Consider the following 17978-nt stretch of genomic DNA (forward strand, 5'->3'; position numbering starts at 1 on the left):
GATTTGAAGACCTCGTGAATGAAGAAAATCAGTTGTCAAGGGCCGCCTTGAATTAGTTGTGTCAGATTCTAGAAACCGAAAAATATTCCGGCTACTGGAATGGACTCCATCGAGAAATTGTCAATATTTGTTCAAGTTACTGTAGGTTTTACTTGTTTCAGGAACCGTGGCTTGCAAGAGATGATTGAAAGTCCATTTTTCTTGCGAGAGAAGATAACTACTACCTCCATTTCACAATAATTGATGCTTTGGATTTTACCGGCATGTGTAATTAATCAAGTGCATGAAGAGTATTTTTATGAAAAAAAAGTTTCTCAAACTTCTCTAAATTGAGCAAATCATCATGTATAGTTTAGGAAATATTTTCATTGTAAAAAATACCTCCATTATATCAAATAATTGCACATGCCATTAAAATCCAAAACATCAACTATTGTGAAATGGAGGGAGTAACAAGGTAAAGATGAAGCAAATCTTGAGAAAAGAGAAAAACAATCTATCAAAGTTTATTCGAGTCAAAATTGTGTAAAAACTCTTGTTGATGCATTGGTAAAGTGTGTGAATGATTGTGGATTGAATGAAGTGAATACAAAACGGTTTGAAGATGTCAAAATTAGTACTGAAGAAAAATAAGTCTTTGGCTAATATGTCCTCCAACACACTTTAAAACAGCTTAACGATTTCTTAATGAGATCGTTGAAGGCTATTTTACAGGTTTGGATGAAACTGCAACAGAAAGGAAGTGAGGGACCTCGCTATAACTGGTTCAAACGTTGGGGACTCGGTCAGAATTGAACAAAACAAGCTAGCCGGAGCTACCGTCATCGGCGGAACTCAAACGACCTATGGAAATGATCGTGAGGCGACCTATCCATCTATGGCGCTCAATTAACCTATACTTCATTAGAATACAAATCCTCAATTCGTTTAGGGTTCTACTGTTCAATTCTGCGAATTTAGATATTTTCTATCTCTCGCTCTACTTGATGAAATCGATCGATTCCATGGTCCATTTAGCTTCAAATTGGCGCTCTGAATCTCTTAGTTAATTAAGTCAATTTTAGCTGATAACTAGTAATGAATAAAGCGTATGTTGAAGTTGCCGATTCTTCACATGTGGCCACTGAAATTTGGGAGTTTCTGTTATGGCTCACTTTTTTTGGGGATTTTCATTCAGAAAGCTCACATAGAGTCATTGTAAGGTGTTTGTATCATGATTGGACGATGAGAGCTCACAGAGTTTAAAATTGTTGCAGTAAAATGATCTTCATTTACATTTTTACTATTTCACCAAGAGTTTAAAATTGCAGAAGAATAAGTGGTGAGCAAGAAAAATTTCGACAGTTATGCAATTTTGGCAACTATTGTAGATGTCATTTTCATTTCTTTTATTCTTTGCTTTTCTGGTTTTAGTAAATAGGAAATACAGCTGTAATACTTAGTAGGGTTTGCAAATGGTGCATTATATAAGCACTTTTGCATCTCATAAACCGTTGAGCCGAAATATTGAAAAAATCATAAAAGCTCCATTTTTAATTTCTTTTAAACTGTCTTATATCGGCAGCATCAGTAGTGTTCTTGAGAAAACTTAAATCTGCCATCACCAAAATTAGTTTCTTAAGATAAAAAACACTTAATATCTTTTATTAGATTAGTTTACAGCATTAAAATCAAATCAAAAACATGAATATGATCTATATCGGTTCTATTACAAGGTTTTAGTCCTGATATTGGTGTTTTCTGGTTCTGCATTGTTTTACTGTATCAATCTTTTCCGTATTAGCCTCTATTTCAACATGGCTTTTGCTTCACCATCTTTGAGAGCTCCGGTCCGATTTCTTATAGTTACCAGCTGCTGCTATTTTTAGAGCAAGAATCATTTGGAGAATCTCTACCACCATTAAAAAACTTATTTCTTGGATATATTGTAGCTGTCCATATTTGTTTTTTCTGTAGAATGAGCCATTGGCAACTTACTGCTAAGTATTTTTAACTGGTCTATCTATTTGTTGGAAATTGTTTGGATAGAGCAAGGTGTTAGAAATATTAAGCGAAATTGTAATAATATAAACACAATGAGGAAATTTATTACAAATGTACTCTGCTGAATTTTACTAATCACATTGATATATAATTATTATTGAATCGACAACATGAACATGTATTAATCGAAATAAAGAAGTATATATGAATAAATCGAATAAAGAGCTTTATCGGACAGTGAGACGGAAACTTTTCGGAGGTGCGATTGGATCGCTTTCCTTAAGACGAACTACGCCCCGTACTTTTCTTCGGTTAGATGGCGTAAAGTTTCCTAGGATACAACCGGACGAACTAAGATAATTAGCATAAAATTGAATCGTAGTTCAAGTGAAACTTAGGATATCTAAACTGTCTAGACTATGAAGACGCGGACAGAATGGATGCAACAACTTACTAGTATAAAATCCTAATTTTTTGGTGTAGAAAATTATGAAGGGTTTGGCCGGTATTTATAGCCAAAAGGTAGATGATTCCTAAAAGGATTCTCTGACTTTGAGTGTACCCGAAGAAAAATGATATCATTGACATTGTCACTCATAGATAACTCAACATTTATCTTACCACATTATCTCTAGGTTTGCACTCGTCAAAATACAAAACGCATGTGAGAAGGACAATTCGAATAAGTTCGAACAAGCTGAATCGGACATATTAAACATGCCTGGCCAAATTTCAGGCTAGGGCTTAATGGGCCTGTGGGCCCCGCTCCCGACCGCTTGACCGATTAGAAGCGATGCCTACTATACGTTCGTTAACTTAACTTTATTCCGATTATCCATTATTCAAAACATAATACTCAGTCGATCACAAATATAATTATACAAATTAAGTCTTTACGGAAAATATAATACATATCATTTAAAATAACACGATAATTATAAAATAATGAGAAAGAGTCCTAATGCCGCGGAGCCCACCTTATCCGCTATCGTACAATGCTGAATGCCGCTAGCTCTTCGTTCAGAAATTACCAACTCAACCTGAAGAGAAGGAACATAGGTTTTTCGGAAAGGGTAACCCCATCAGTGAAAACGTCGGGATGACTAACAACAGGAGCGACCTACTGTAGCATCCTAATTTACCGTCAGCCCGTCAGCAAATGGCGCAAAATAAACTCCAGCTAGATAACTAGGGGAGTCGTACCATCTGATCAGACCAAAGCAAGGGGTCTCAAGGACCTAGCACTCGTTACGGATTGGGTCGCCACAAAGTCGACCGAATCCCATCATTAATAAAACATTTGTTCTTTGGGTTCGTATTTTATATAGTATGTATAATAAAGCAAAAACTTGCTTTTAAATTCATCGTTTATCGTAAAGCAAAAACTTGCTTTTAAATTGTTAAGAAGCAAAGGAAACTTTGCTTTTACGGTTTGTGAAGGTTCTCTCAAGTCTTTAAATTATAATACATATGTATGCCAAACATTTAAATAAGTCGTAAAACAGTGTGATAATCAGAAATCATTTATATGGCATATTAGTATATATATTTCATAAATTATCAACAAATATTCATAGATAAAATGAAAGTAACACTCACCTTATTGTGCTCCTCGACTCGTTCCGTCCGTTTAGCGGGTAATTTAACGACCTATCGAATATCGATTATTAATTTCACATGTACTAACGCTTAACGGAAAATTTACTCGAATTAAATCCTACGCGTCACACTCGTCGTAGTAACTCTGAGTTTAAAGTTAAATATTAATCCAATTTATTCTATTTTAGTATTTACTTTAAAATCACTTCTTTAATTTAATTATTTAATTAAATATTTATATAATAGAAAAATATTATAAAAATTTACATAATATCTCAAATAATTGAAAATAATATTCTGACATCTTTACATAATTTTCCAAACTGAAATATTATTTTAAATAATTTTAAAAACACTTAGTTATATTTGAATCATTTCTTAAAACCTTAATTAACTCAGAAATTAAAATAAATTAAATCCGATCTCTAAAAATTCTGAAGTTTTGATATTTTGTTTAAAATAATATATTTAACTTACTGTACAAATTTGATAGGTTCGGGTCCAGTAGAAATGATTTTATTAGGTTCGGAAAATAAAATAGGTTCGGGTTTTTATTAAATAACCAGGATAGCCTTTGACTTAAATCTGACGCGTTGGAAATTTTGTGAATCTTTTAAAAACAGAAGGGTATAAATGACTTTTAACGTAGGTGTGGATGATTTAAAATCAAACCGTTTCAATCCGATTGAATCAAACCGAATTGAATCGAGATAAACCGGACGAACCGATTTTTATACTGTGAAAAGACAATTTAACCTTTGACTTTTTAATTGAACGAATGAATTATGTTAACATTTTTATAAATACTTTAAACTTGAAAGAACAATTTAGTCTTTTAACAATAAAATCGATTTTTACCAATTGGTTATAAAAAGGATTCCGGTCGGCTGCTAGATCGTCGGCGATGATGGACGTGGTCAGTGAAAGGTAAGGAACTTAACTGAGCTATGTTTTTTTGTTTCTGGAAAATTATTTTTGGTTGTTCTGTTTTGTTTCTGTGTTTATGATTCTGTGATGAAGATTTATGATGATTCTGTGTTTGCTGCGTGAGTGAGTCTGTGGTGTTGTTTATAACATGATAGAGAACTGGTAGGCTTAGAAAAATAACAGTAGGCTTGTTGACATTTTGGAGTTGATTTGAGGTATCCTGTTGAGAGTTGAAATTGTAAAGTTCTTGTGGGCAGAATGAATTTGTGCAGAGGGGTAACATGTTTTAACTTGGGTGAGATGTTGGTTGTTTTATGTAATGCATGTCCAATATTGTAGGCCACCATGTGTAGGAAAATACTTTCTTGACTTGGGTTGATTTGTGCAGGAAATTTGTCAAAGGGAGGGCTGTTTTTGTCTAAGAATACAGCTATCATGGAAGATCTTAGGAGGCTGTCTTGACTTGGTTGTAAAGCTGCCGGTTGAGAAAATAAAATATGTAGGTGATTTAGTGTAGGTTCTCTTGTAATTGGTAGGTAGTATTAATTGTAGGAAAATGTAGTATTTGTATATAGGAAGTCTCTTATAAATTGTTGTAATATGGTATTGTAAAATAAGTGATCAAGATGTATAATCGGACTTGTGTTAAACTTTCTTGTAGAAATTCCTAATGTAGAAAACATCTATTGAATTTGTTACTATTATCATTCGTCTAAATCGAAATCTAGCGGAAAACGTTAGAACGTTACTTGTCGTAGAAGAAATTTTTATTTAACGTAAAAATCGAATTTAAATTCAACGTAGAAACACTAGTAAAATTGGGTCGTTACAATTTCTCCCCTCCTTAAGAATTTTCGTCCTCGAAAATTACACTACTCGGGATCGGAGAAAAGGTGTGGGTATTTCGCTTTCATATCTCGCTCAGTCTCCCACGTCTCCTCTTCGATTCTAGCACTCCTCCATAAGACTTTAAAACCTTAATTAACTCAGAAATTAAAATAAATTAAATCCGATCTCTAAAAAATTCTGAAGTTTTGATATTTTGTTTAAAATAATATATTTAACTTACTGCACAAATTTGATAGGTTCGGGTCCAGTAGAAATGATTTTATTAGGTTCGGAAAATAAAATAGGTTCGAGTTTTTATGAAATAACCCGGATAGCCTTTGACTTAAATCTGACACGTTGGAAATTTTGTGAATCTTTTAAAAACAGAAGGGCATAAATGACTTTTAACGTAGGTGTGGATGATTTAAAATCAAACCGTTTCAATCAGATTGAATCAAACCGAATTGAATCGAGATAAACCGGAGGAACCGATTTTTATACTGTGAAAAGACAATTTAACCTTTGACTTTTTAATTGATCAAAAGAATTATGTTAACATTTTTATAAATACTTTAAACTTGAAAGAACAGTTTAGTCTTTTAACAATAAAATCGATTTTTAACAATTGGTTATAAAAAGGATTGGACCGATCGGTCCAGGGTAAATCGGAGAACTGGTAATATGATTTTGGAAATTGAAGCTTTGTGCTCTTGATCGTCTTCGACCAGACTCCTCCTAAGCCACATCGCGACTCGAAAATGACAGGGATAAAACCCTTTGCAAGAATGTGTTTGCAGGCAGTTAGGCCACTGATTCCAGCTCCAATTATGGCTACTCTCTTCTCCATTCTTGTTTTTTTTTTTTTTAATGAATAACAGGGATTTTTTATTGATCAATCCAAACCGGCAATGCTATACTTCTCCATTCTTTTTTGATGAATATCAAAGAGAGATAATTAATTAGCTTATGTATACATACAAGAAGAATTGTGAATGATTTTATTTTCTTTGTTAATTAGATATGAAGATGTTACTGCGTTTGAATTGATTCGGATGCAATATATAACTTCAAAATATAATTCTGTTTAAATAGAGATCGCTTCTCATTAGGAAATGATAAGTTGACTGTGTCTTCAAAGTCAAGTCAATATTGATCACGTAAGCTTTCATTTTTTAAGAGTGTGTTTAAAATATGTAATAATTATTTATAAAATATATCTATGCATGGCAGCATGGGTCATGCTCATATATATTTTTTGAGTTAATAAGGTACGCTCGTAGACATAGTCATAGGAAGGTTACTGAAACATAGTCATATGCTCATAGGTAGTATATACGGTACTAACCACGAAAATGATAAAGTATCGGTTAGACAAACGATATTTATTTTGCCAATTCAAGGTTTAACTAAACAAACTAGCTAGTATAGGCCATCGCTGGATCAAGTTGATGAAATCAGAGTTTCCTGGTCCAAACAGTTTCGAACTAATCAATTTTCCAATCGATCTATTTTAAAAATGAGTCTCGTATCCTACGATTATATACGATATATAAATCTCGATACGAAAATCTGAAAAACGATATTACAAAACGTATGCCGAGTGTTGGTCCACTTATCCAAATACATTAAGTAGGAAGAGACTATATATATTAATATTTCAATATATAATGTCCAGTCCACTCAACAAATAAAATTTACTCTCTTCAAAATAGACTAAAAGTTATAATACATGCATCATCATTACTCAATAATTAAAAGGCAAACGTTTTCCAAACTGATCGCCCACATATATGTTCTTGTTCAAATCGAAACAAACCCGCGATCGTCGACTTGTTCTTGTTCAAACGTACGTCAACGCATTGGGGAAGGAAGCCGATCCATTCCAGGTTGATGGAATTTTTTAATATAAATTCGGGTAATAATAAATGTAAATTATTTTTTTATTGATCAGTTTATTAGTAATAACCAAACAAAAAATTAAGCACGTGCTTGTAAGATTAAATAGTGTTACATTTAGGTCCAATAATCGTGTTATCTCTCGAATAGCCGCCTTTTACACACATTTAATAAAACTGAATGTATAATATAATATTATCCCCTAACTTATATGCTAAATGATCAACTAGCTTTCCTTCATATTACGTAATTTTTTTTCTTTTTTGAAGGGTAAAAAAAAATTTCATTCCTTGATCAAAAACAAATTTCCATTGCAAATTATATATATATAGCAAGAGCTGCATGAAGGAAGGATATGGTATATAGACTTTAATTATGTAACCATGTGCATGCATTCCTCATACAAATTAAACTAGTGTACATGTACATTTCCGAATAGTTTAATGACTACACATTGTACACACCCTCTTTAAAAATACAAAGGCGTACATCATTGATCAATTATACCATTTGACTTGACTGAAATTAATAACAATTACTAATAATAATATAATATGTACATAGAGTCCACAAATCATTTCCCGAGACTCCCTATTTAAAGAGAAATTATTCCGAATGAGGGCATCCAAAATCAGTTCAACAGCTTCTAATGCCTGTTAACATCATACACGAAAATCTTTCTTAACAAGAAGAAAAAAAAAAAAAAGAACCCCTTTAAAAGTTCGTTTATTATATTAAGCTCACTAATTATTACTAATCCTTAACAATTGTACGATATGGAGAAGAGAGTAGCCGTTATTGGAGCTGGAATCAGTGGTCTCATTGCATGCAAACACATTCTTGCAAAGGGTTTTATCCCTGTCGTTTTCGAGTTGCGAAGTGGTATAGGAGGAGTCTGGTCGAAGACTATCAAAAGCACAAAGCTTCAATCTCCAAAATCATATTATCAGTTCTCGGATTTCCCATGGCCTGATTCAGTCAAAACTGATTATCCTACACAACAACAAGTCCTAGAATATGTGGAATCCTACGCCCAACATTTCGGCCTTCTTAAGCACATCAAGTTTAACACAAGAGTCGTTTCTCTTGATTTCGAAGGTTCCTCCGATGAAGAGATGCAGGCTTGGAGCCTATGGGGCGGAATAGGAGAGGCATTTAGCAATAAAGGGAAGTGGAACATCATGGTGGAAGACACCACAACCCTATTGACCGAGGTATGAAAATTTCCTTATAAATAACTTCGTAACATTTAATCTTCCGAAAAAGAATACTAATGATTAATAATTAATCTACATTGAATTGAATGTATTTGATGCAGATTTATCAAGTCAATTTTGTGGTAGTTTGCTCGGGGATGTTCAGTGACGTGCCAAATATTCCACAGTTTCCTCCAAACAAAGGTCCTTCTGCTTTTCATGGTAAAGTAATTCATTCCAAGGATTACTCGGCCATGGATAATGAAACAGCAGCAAAATTTGTCAAAGACAGAAGGGTTGCCGTTGTCGGGTTCCATAAATCGGCACTTGACATTGCCATGGAATGCTCTGCTGCTAATGGTAATTAGCTTCATCAATACTTATATATATGTTATTCCAAGATTTTTACTACATGTAACAGTTTATTAAACTCTAGTGTTTGATTTTTCAATGAATGATTTTGTAGGGGTAGAATATCCTTGCACAGTTATATACAAGAAAGAACACTGGCACACAATTGATCACTACGCTTATGGAATACATCTTCAGTCTATTTTAATGAATCGCTTTTCGGAGTTGGTTTTTCACAAACCTGGTGAAGGATTCCTAGCAAGCATTTTGGCAACACTTCTCTATCCTGCGGTAATTCTACTCAATAGTTCTCCTAAATTTTATTAGAGTTTAACCTTTTAGAATCTTCTAATATTATAATCTCTTAAAAGAATTGATGACTTGCCAAGCTCAGTAATTGGTTATATATCTCTATGGCAGAAAATGGCAGTTTCAAGAATAATTGAAAGCGATATCAAGAGAAAGATTCCAATGGCCAAGTATGGAATGGTACCTAAACACAGTTTTCTTGACGAGCTTTTTACTTGCTCCGCTGGCGTTCTTCCAGAGCAATTTTACGACAGAGTTGAAGAGGGCAGCATCAAGTTGAAGAAATCACAAACTCTCAGTTTTTGTGAAGAAGGTCTAATCCTTGATTCTGATGAAGATGCTCTCGTGAATGCAGATTTAGTCATCTTTGCAACTGGTTTTAGGGGTGATATTAAGCTCAAAGAAACATTTGCGTCAAAAACGTTTCAAGACCTAATGGTTGGATCCTCTACAGGTTCCGTGCCCCTCTACAGGTTAGAACTTTTTCAAATATTATAAACTTGTCTTGACTAGTGATCAAACTTAAGAGAAACTTATTATTTAATAGTATTTCTAGAAAAATGTAATAAAATATGCCTTTTACTCTTTTTTCCAGAGGATGCATCCATCCTAAAATCCCACAATTGGCAGTAGTCGGATTCTTACAAAGTGTAGGAGCTATGTACACCACAGAGATGCAAATTCGATGGGTTACCGAGCTTCTTGATGGAAAGTTCAAGCCACCTAGCATCAGAGATATGGAAGAGGAGACAACAAAGTGGGATGAATTCATGAAGAAACATGTTGGAAACTTCTACACAAGATCTTGCTTCATGTTGCTTCACATATTTTACAATGATGTGTTGTGCAAGGACATGGGTTGGAACCCTAACAGAAAGAAGGGATTATTTGCCGACATATTCCAGTCCTATGGCCCCACGGATTATGCTACTCCGTGAAGTTAATCTTCTCCATTTTTTAATTAAAAGGGAAGGAATTTACTCTAAACCGTTTCCCTCCTTTTGTCATTCAATGTTCCGAGTATATAATTTAATTTCCTAAGACTACTAGAGAAGTCCTATTATAAGTTAAATTTCCATGTCGAATCACTATTATTACTTCTATTTAAAAATGCCTTAGTATTGATGGCAATTGGCATGTATAAGATAATCATTCATTAATTGAACATATTTTCACCTCAAATTAAATACTAGCTTATATTCTAATGAGAAAATTGTTGATTTCAATTCTTCTGTTACCATTATAAACCTTGAAATTGTGAAAGCACAGTGACCAGAATAAGGAGGAGAATGCTCGAGAGAAAGAAGAAATTGAAGAAGACTGAAAACGTTGACAAGCTGGCAGTGGCAGGCTTGTTGATGAAAAATACTAATTATGATCGCCTCATAAATCAGGAAGAGAAACTAGACGCCATTAAGACGATAAAAGTCGAGAGTGGTGAAAATGACACAATTGGAGGAAATGTTTATAGGGACGTGAAAGCCCCAATGAATAAAGTTAGGGACTAAATTTTAGAAAACTTGATAAAGGAGAAGGATGAAGGATCAATGAATTGATAGAGAGCTTTTGCTCACAAAGTCAGAGATGTTGTATCTACAACAGAAACTCCGTAAAATTATTGCTAAACCGTATTATATCAATTTAGTTTGTCAAATGGTACTTGTTCATGAAAATTGGGGTTTCGGTTACTACATATTGGTTGTTTTAGTTAATAGAGTCGACTCAACGCTTCTATTAGGTATTGCGATGATAACAGAGGAGTCAATTCGGTGACATTCTTGCCACATTGTGATATTAGCTTTGAAGAAAATAAAAATTCACTTATGCCTTAATGTTTAGCTATCACTGGTTATCTCGACTTAAACATATTTTTTTTGGCGATTTAAAGACCTCGTGAATGAAGAAAATCAGTTGTCAAGGGCCGCCTTGAATTAGTTGTGTCAGATTCTAGAAACCGAAAAATATTCCGGCTACTGGAATGGACTCCATCGAGAAATTGTCAATATTTGTTCAAGTTACTGTAGGTTTTACTTGTTTCAGGAACCGTGGCTTGCAAGAGATGATTGAAAGTCCATTTTTCTTGCGAGAGAAGATAACTACTACCTCCATTTCACAATAATTGATGCTTTGGATTTTACCGGCATGTGTAATTAATCAAGTGCATGAAGGGTATTTTTATGAAAAAAAAGTTTCTCAAACTTCTCCAAATTGAGCAAAACATCATGTATAGTTTAGGAAATATTTTCATTGTAAAAAATACCTCCATTATATCAAATAATTGCACATGCCATTAAAATCCAAAACATCAACTATTGTGAAATGGAGGGAGTAACAAGGTAAAGATGAAGCAAATCTTGAGAAAAGAGAAAAACAATCTATCAAAGTTTGTTCGAGTCAAAATTGTGTAAAAACTCTTGTTGATGCATTGGTAAAGTGTGTGAATGATTGTGGATTGAATGAAGTGAATACAAAACGGTTTGAAGATGTCAAAATTAGTACTGAAGAAAAATAAGTCTTTGGCTAATATGTCCTCCAACACACTTTAAAACAGCTTAACGATTTCTTAATGAGATCGTTGAAGGCTATTTTACAGGTTTGGATGAAACTGCAACAGAAAGGAAGTGAGGGACCTCGCTATAACTGGTTCAAACGTTGGGGACTCGGTCAGAATTGAACAAAACAAGCTAGCCGGAGCTACCGTCATCGGCGGAACTCAAACGACCTATGGAAATGATCGTGAGGCGACCTATCCATCTATGGCGCTCAATTAACCTATACTTCATTAGAATACAAATCCTCAATTTGTTTACGGTTCTACTGTTCAATTCTGCGAATTTAGATATTTTCTATCTCTCGCTCTACTTGATGAAATCGATCGATTCCATGGTCCATTTAGCTTCAAATTGGCGCTCTGAATCTCTTAGTTAATTAAGTCAATTTTAGCTGATAACTAGTAATGAATAAAGCGTATGTTGAAGTTGCCGAGTCTTCACATGTGGCCACTGAAATTTGGGAGTTTCTGTTATGGCTCACTTTTTTTGGGGATTTTCATTCAGAAAGCTCACATAGAGTCATTGTAAGGTGTTTGTATCATGATTGGACGATGAGAGCTCACAGAGTTTAAAATTGTTGCAGTAAAATGATCTTCATTTACATTTTTACTATTTCACCAAGAGTTTAAAATTGCAGAAGAATAAGTGGTGAGCAAGAAAAATTTCGACAGTTATGCAATTTTGGCAACTATTGTAGATGTCATTTTCATTTCTTTTATTCTTTGCTTTTCTGGTTTTAGTAAATAGGAAATACAGCTGTAATACTTAGTAGGGTTTGCAAATGGTGCATTATATAAGCACTTTTGCATCTCATAAACCGTTGAGCCGAAATATTGAAAAAATCATAAAAGCTCCATTTTTAATTTCTTTTAAACTGTCTTATATCGGCAGCATCAGTAGTGTTCTTGAGAAAACTTAAATCTGCCATCACCAAAATTAGTTTCTTAAGATAAAAAACACTTAATATCTTTTATTAGATTAGTTTACAGCATTAAAATCAAATCAAAAACATGAATATGATCTATATCGGTTCTATTACAAGGTTTTAGTCCTAATATTGGTGTTTTCTGGTTTTGCATTGTTTTACTGTATCAATCTTTTCCGTATTAGCCTCTATTTCAACATGGCTTTTGCTTCACCATCTTTGAGAGCTCCGGTCCGATTTCTTATAGTTACCAGCTGCTGCTATTTTTAGAGCAAGAATCATTTGGAAAATCTCTACCACCATTAAAAAACTTATTTTTTGGATATATTGTAGCTGTCCATATTTATTTTTTCTGTAGAATGAGCCATTGACAACTCACCGCTAAGTATTTTTAATTGGTCTATCTATTTGTTGGAAACTGTTTGGATAGAGCAAGGTGTTAGAAATATTAAGCGAAATTGTAATAATATAAACACAATGAGGAAATTTATTACAAATGTACTCTGCTGAATTTTACTAATCACATTGATATATAATTATTATTGAATCGACAACATGAACATGTATTAATCGAAATAAAGAAGTATATATGAATAAATCGAATAAAGAGCTTTATCGGACAGTGAGACGGAAACTTTTCGGAGGTGCGATTGGATCGCTTTCCTTAAGACGAACTACGCCCCGTACTTTTCTTCGGTTAGATGGCGTAAAGTTTCCTAGGATACAACCGGACGAACTAAGATAATTAGCATAAAATTGAATCGTAGTTCAAGTGAAACTTAGGATATCTAAACTGTCTAGACTATGAAGACGCGGACAGAATGGATGCAACAACTTACTAGTATAAAATCCTAATTTTTTGGTGTAGAAAATTATGAAGGGTTTGGCCGGTATTTATAGCCAAAAGGTAGATGATTCCTAAAAGGATTCTCTGACTTTGAGTGTACCCGAAGAAAAATGATATCATTGACATTGTCACTCATAGATAACTCAACATTTATCTTACCACATTATCTCTAGGTTTGCACTCGTCAAAATACAAAACGCATGTGAGAAGGACAATTCGAATAAGTTCGAACAAGCTGAATCGGACATATTAAACATGCCTGGCCAAATTTCAGGCTAGGGCTTAATGGGTCTGTGGGCCCCGCTCCCGACCGCCTGACCGATCAGAAGCGATGCCTACTATACGTTCGTTAACTTAACTTTATTCCGATTATCCATTATTCAAAACATAATACTCAGTCGATCACAAATATAATTATACAAATTAAGTCTTTGCGGAAAATATAATACATATCATTTAAAATAACACGATAATTATAAAATAATGAGAAAGAGTCCTAATGCCGCGGAGCCCACCTTATCCGCTATCGTACAATGCTGAATGCCGCTAGCTCTTCGTTCAGAAATTACCAACTCAACCTGAAGAGAAGGAACATAGGTTTTTCGGAAAGGGTAACCCCATCAGTGAAAACGTCGGGATGACTAACAACAGGAGCGACCTACTGTAGCATCCTAATTTACCGTCAGCCCGTCAGCAAATGGCGCAAAATAAACTCCAGCTAGATAACTAGGGGAGTCGTACCATCTGATCAGACCAAAGCAAGGGGTCTCAAGGACCTAGCACTCGTTACGGATTGGGTCGCCACAAAGTCGACTGAATCCCATCATTAATAAAACATTTGTTCTTTGGGTTCGTCTTTTATATAGTATGTATAATAAAGCAAAAACTTGCTTTTAAATTCATCATTTATCGTAAAGAAAAAACTTGCTTTTAAATTGTTAAGAAGCAAAGGAAACTTTGCTTTTAGGGTTTGTGAAGGTTCTCTCCAGTCTTTAAATTATAATACATATGTATGCCATACATTTAAATAAGTCGTAAAACAGTGTGATAATCAGAAATCATTTATATGGCATATTAGTATATATATTTCATAAAATATCAACAAATATTCATAGATAAAATGAAAGTAACACTCACCTTATTGTGCTCCTCGACTCGTTCCGTCCGTTTAGCGGGTAATTTAACGACCTATCGAATATTGATTATTAATTTCACATGTACTAACGCTTAACGGAAAATTTACTCGAATTAAATCCTACGCGTCACACTCGTCGTAGTAACTCTGAGTTTAAAGTTAAATATTAATCCAATTTATTCTATTTTAGTATTTATTTTAAAATCACTTCTTTAATTTAATTATTTAATTAAATATTTATATAATAGAAAAATATTATAAAAATTTACATAATATCTCAAATAATTGAAAATAATATTCTGACATCTTTACATAATTTTCCAAACTGAAATATTATTTTAAATAATTTTAAAAACACTTAGTTATATTTGAATCATTTCTTAAAACCTTAATTAACTCAGAAATTAAAATAAATTAAATCCGATCTCTAAAAATTCTGAAGTTTTGATATTTTGTTTAAAATAATATATTTAACTTACTGTACAAATTTGATAGGTTCGGGTCCAGTAGAAATTATTTTATTAGGTTCGAAAAATAAAATAGGTTCGGGTTTTTATTAAATAACCAGGATAGCCTTTGACTTAAATCTGACGCGTTGGAAATTTTGTGAATCTTTTAAAAATAGAAGGGTATAAATGACTTTTAACGTAGATGTGGATGATTTAAAATCAAACCGTTTCAATCAGATTGAATCAAACCGAATTGAATCGAGATAAACCGGACGAACCGATTTTTATACCGTGAAAAGACAATTTAACCTTTGACTTTTTAATTGATCGAAAGAATTTATTAACATTTTTGTAAATACTTTAAACTTGAACGAACAGTTTAGTCTTTTAACAATAAAATCGATTTTTAACAATTGGTTATAAAAAGGATTGGACCGATCGGTCTAGGGTAAATCGGAGAACTGGTAATATGATTTTGGAGATTTAAGCTTTGTGCTCTTGATCGTCTTCGACCAGACTCCTCCTAAGCCACATCGCGACTCGAAAATGACAGGGATAAAACCCTTTGCAAGAATGTGTTTGCAGGCAGTTAGGCCACTGATTCCAGCTCCAATTATGGCCACTCTCTTCTCCATTCTTGTTTTTTTTTTTTTTAATGAATAACAGGGATTTTTTATTGATCTATCCAAACCGGCAATGCTATACTTCTCCATTCTTTTTTGATGAATATCAAAGAGAGATAATTAATTAGCTTATGTATACATACAAGAAGAATTGTGAATGATTTTATTTTCTTTGTTAATTAGATATGAAGATGTTACTGCGTTTGAATTGATTTGGATGCAATATATAATTTCAAAATATAATTCTGTTTAAATAGAGATCGCTTCTCATTAGGAAATGATAAGTTGACTATGTCTTCAAAGTCAAGTCAATATTGATCACGTAAGCTTTCATTTTTTAAGAGTGTGTTTAAAATATGTAATAATTATTTATAAAATATATCTATGCATGGCAGCATGGGTCATGCTCATATATATTTTTTGAGTTAATAAGGTATGCTCGTAGACATAGTCATAGGAAGGTTACTGAAACATAGTCATATGCTCATAGGTAGTATATACGGTACTAACCACGAAAATGATAAAGTATCGGTTAGACAGACGATATTTATTTTGCCAATTCAAGGTTTAACTAAACAAACTAGCTAGTATAGGCCATCGCTGGATCAAGTTGATGAAATCAGAGTTTCCTGGTCCAAACAGTTTCGAACTAATCAATTTTCCAATCGATCTATTTTAAAAATGAGTCTCGTATCCTACGATTATATACGATATATAAATCTCGATACGAAAATCTGAAAAACGATATTACAAAACGTATGCCGAGTGTTGGTCCACTTATCCAAATACATTAAGTAGGAAGAGACTATATATATTAATATTTCAATATATAATGTCCAGTCCACTCAACAAATAAAATTTACTCTCTTCAAAATAGACTAAAAGTTATAATACATGCATCATCATTACTCAATAATTAAAAGGCAAACGTTTTCCAAACTGATCGCCCACATATATGTTCTTGTTCAAATCGAAACAAACCCGCGATCGTCGACTTGTTCTTGTTCAAACGTACGTCAACGCATTGGGGAAGGAAGCCGATCCATTCCAGGTTGATGGAATTTTTTAATATAAATTCGGGTAATAATAAATGTCAGCACATTCTTATAATTAAATTACTTTTTTATTGATCAGTTTATTAGTAATAACCAAACAAAAAATTAAGCACGTGCTTGTAAGATTAAATAGTGTTACATTTAGGTCCATTATCTCTCGAATAGCCGCCTTTTACACACGGTAAATAAAGGTCCCTCAGCTTTTCATGGTAAAGTAATTCATTCCAAGGATTACTCGGCCATGGATAATGAAACAGCAGCAAAATTTGTCAAAAACAGAAGGGTTGCCGTTGTCGGGTTCCATAAATCGGCACTTGACATTGCCATGGAATGCTCTGCTGCTAATGGTAATTAGCTTCATCAATACTTATATATATGTTATTCCAAGATTTTTACTACATGTAACAGTTTATTAAACTCTAGTGTTTGATTTTTCAGTGAATGATTTTGTAATTGGTTATATATCTCTATGGCAGAAAATGGCAGTTTCAAGAATAATTGAAAGCGATATCAAGAGAAAGATTCCAATGGCCAAGTATGGAATGGTACCTAACCACAGTTTTCTTGACGAGCTTTTTACTTGCTCCGCTGGCGTTCTTCCAGAGCAATTTTACGACAGAGTTGAAGAGGGCAGCATCAAGTTGAAGAAATCACAAACTCTCAGTTTTTGTGAAGAAGGTCTAATCCTTGATTCTGATGAAGATGCTCTCGTGAATGCAGATTTAGTCATCTGTGCAACTGGTTTTAGGGGTGATATTAAGCTCAAAAAAACATTTGCGTCAAAAACGTTTCAAGACCTAATGGTTGGATCCTCTACAGGTTCCGTGCCCCTGTACAGGTTAGAACTTTTTCAAATATTATAAACTTGTCTTGATTAATGATCAAACTTAAGAGAAACTTATTATTTAATAGTATTTCAAGAAAAATGTAATAAAATATGCCTTTTACTCCTTTTTCCAGAGGATGCATCCATCCTAAAATCCCACAATTGGCAGTAGTCGGATTCTTACAAAGTGTAGGAGCTATGTACACCACAGAGATGCAAACTCGATGGGTTACCGAGCTTCTTGATGGAAAGTTCAAGCCACCTAGCATCAGAGATATGGAAGAGGAGACAACAAAGTGGGATGAATTCATGAAGAAACATGTTGGAAACTTATACACAAGATCTTGCTTCATGTTGCTTCACATATTTTACAATGATGTGTTGTGCAAGGACATGGGTTGGAACCCTAACAGAAAGAAGGGATTATTTGCCGACATATTCCAGTCCTATGGCCCCACGGATTATGCTACTCTGTGA

At 33.7% G+C, this 17978-nt stretch overlaps 2 protein-coding genes across 2 annotated transcripts; both read left to right on the forward strand.

Moving 5' to 3' along the window:
* Window positions 1-8009: 8009 nt before the first annotated feature.
* Window positions 8010-10027, forward strand: LOC139882986 (probable flavin-containing monooxygenase 1). The gene is made up of 5 exons (XM_071867226.1): window positions 8010-8447; window positions 8552-8789; window positions 8896-9071; window positions 9201-9562; window positions 9685-10027. The coding sequence occupies exons 1-5, from the start codon at window positions 8010-8012 to the stop codon at window positions 10025-10027; spliced, it is 1557 nt and encodes a 518-aa protein (XP_071723327.1).
* Window positions 10028-16916: 6889 nt separating this feature from the next.
* On the forward strand, window positions 16917-17978 carry LOC139882987 (probable flavin-containing monooxygenase 1). The gene is made up of 3 exons (XM_071867227.1): window positions 16917-17022; window positions 17114-17513; window positions 17636-17978. Exons 1-3 carry the CDS (start codon window positions 16917-16919, stop codon window positions 17976-17978), a joined length of 849 nt encoding a protein of 282 aa, XP_071723328.1.

This window comes from Rutidosis leptorrhynchoides, unplaced genomic scaffold (genome assembly GCF_046630445.1).
Source record: "Rutidosis leptorrhynchoides isolate AG116_Rl617_1_P2 unplaced genomic scaffold, CSIRO_AGI_Rlap_v1 contig335, whole genome shotgun sequence".
NCBI lineage: Eukaryota > Viridiplantae > Streptophyta > Magnoliopsida > Asterales > Asteraceae > Rutidosis > Rutidosis leptorrhynchoides.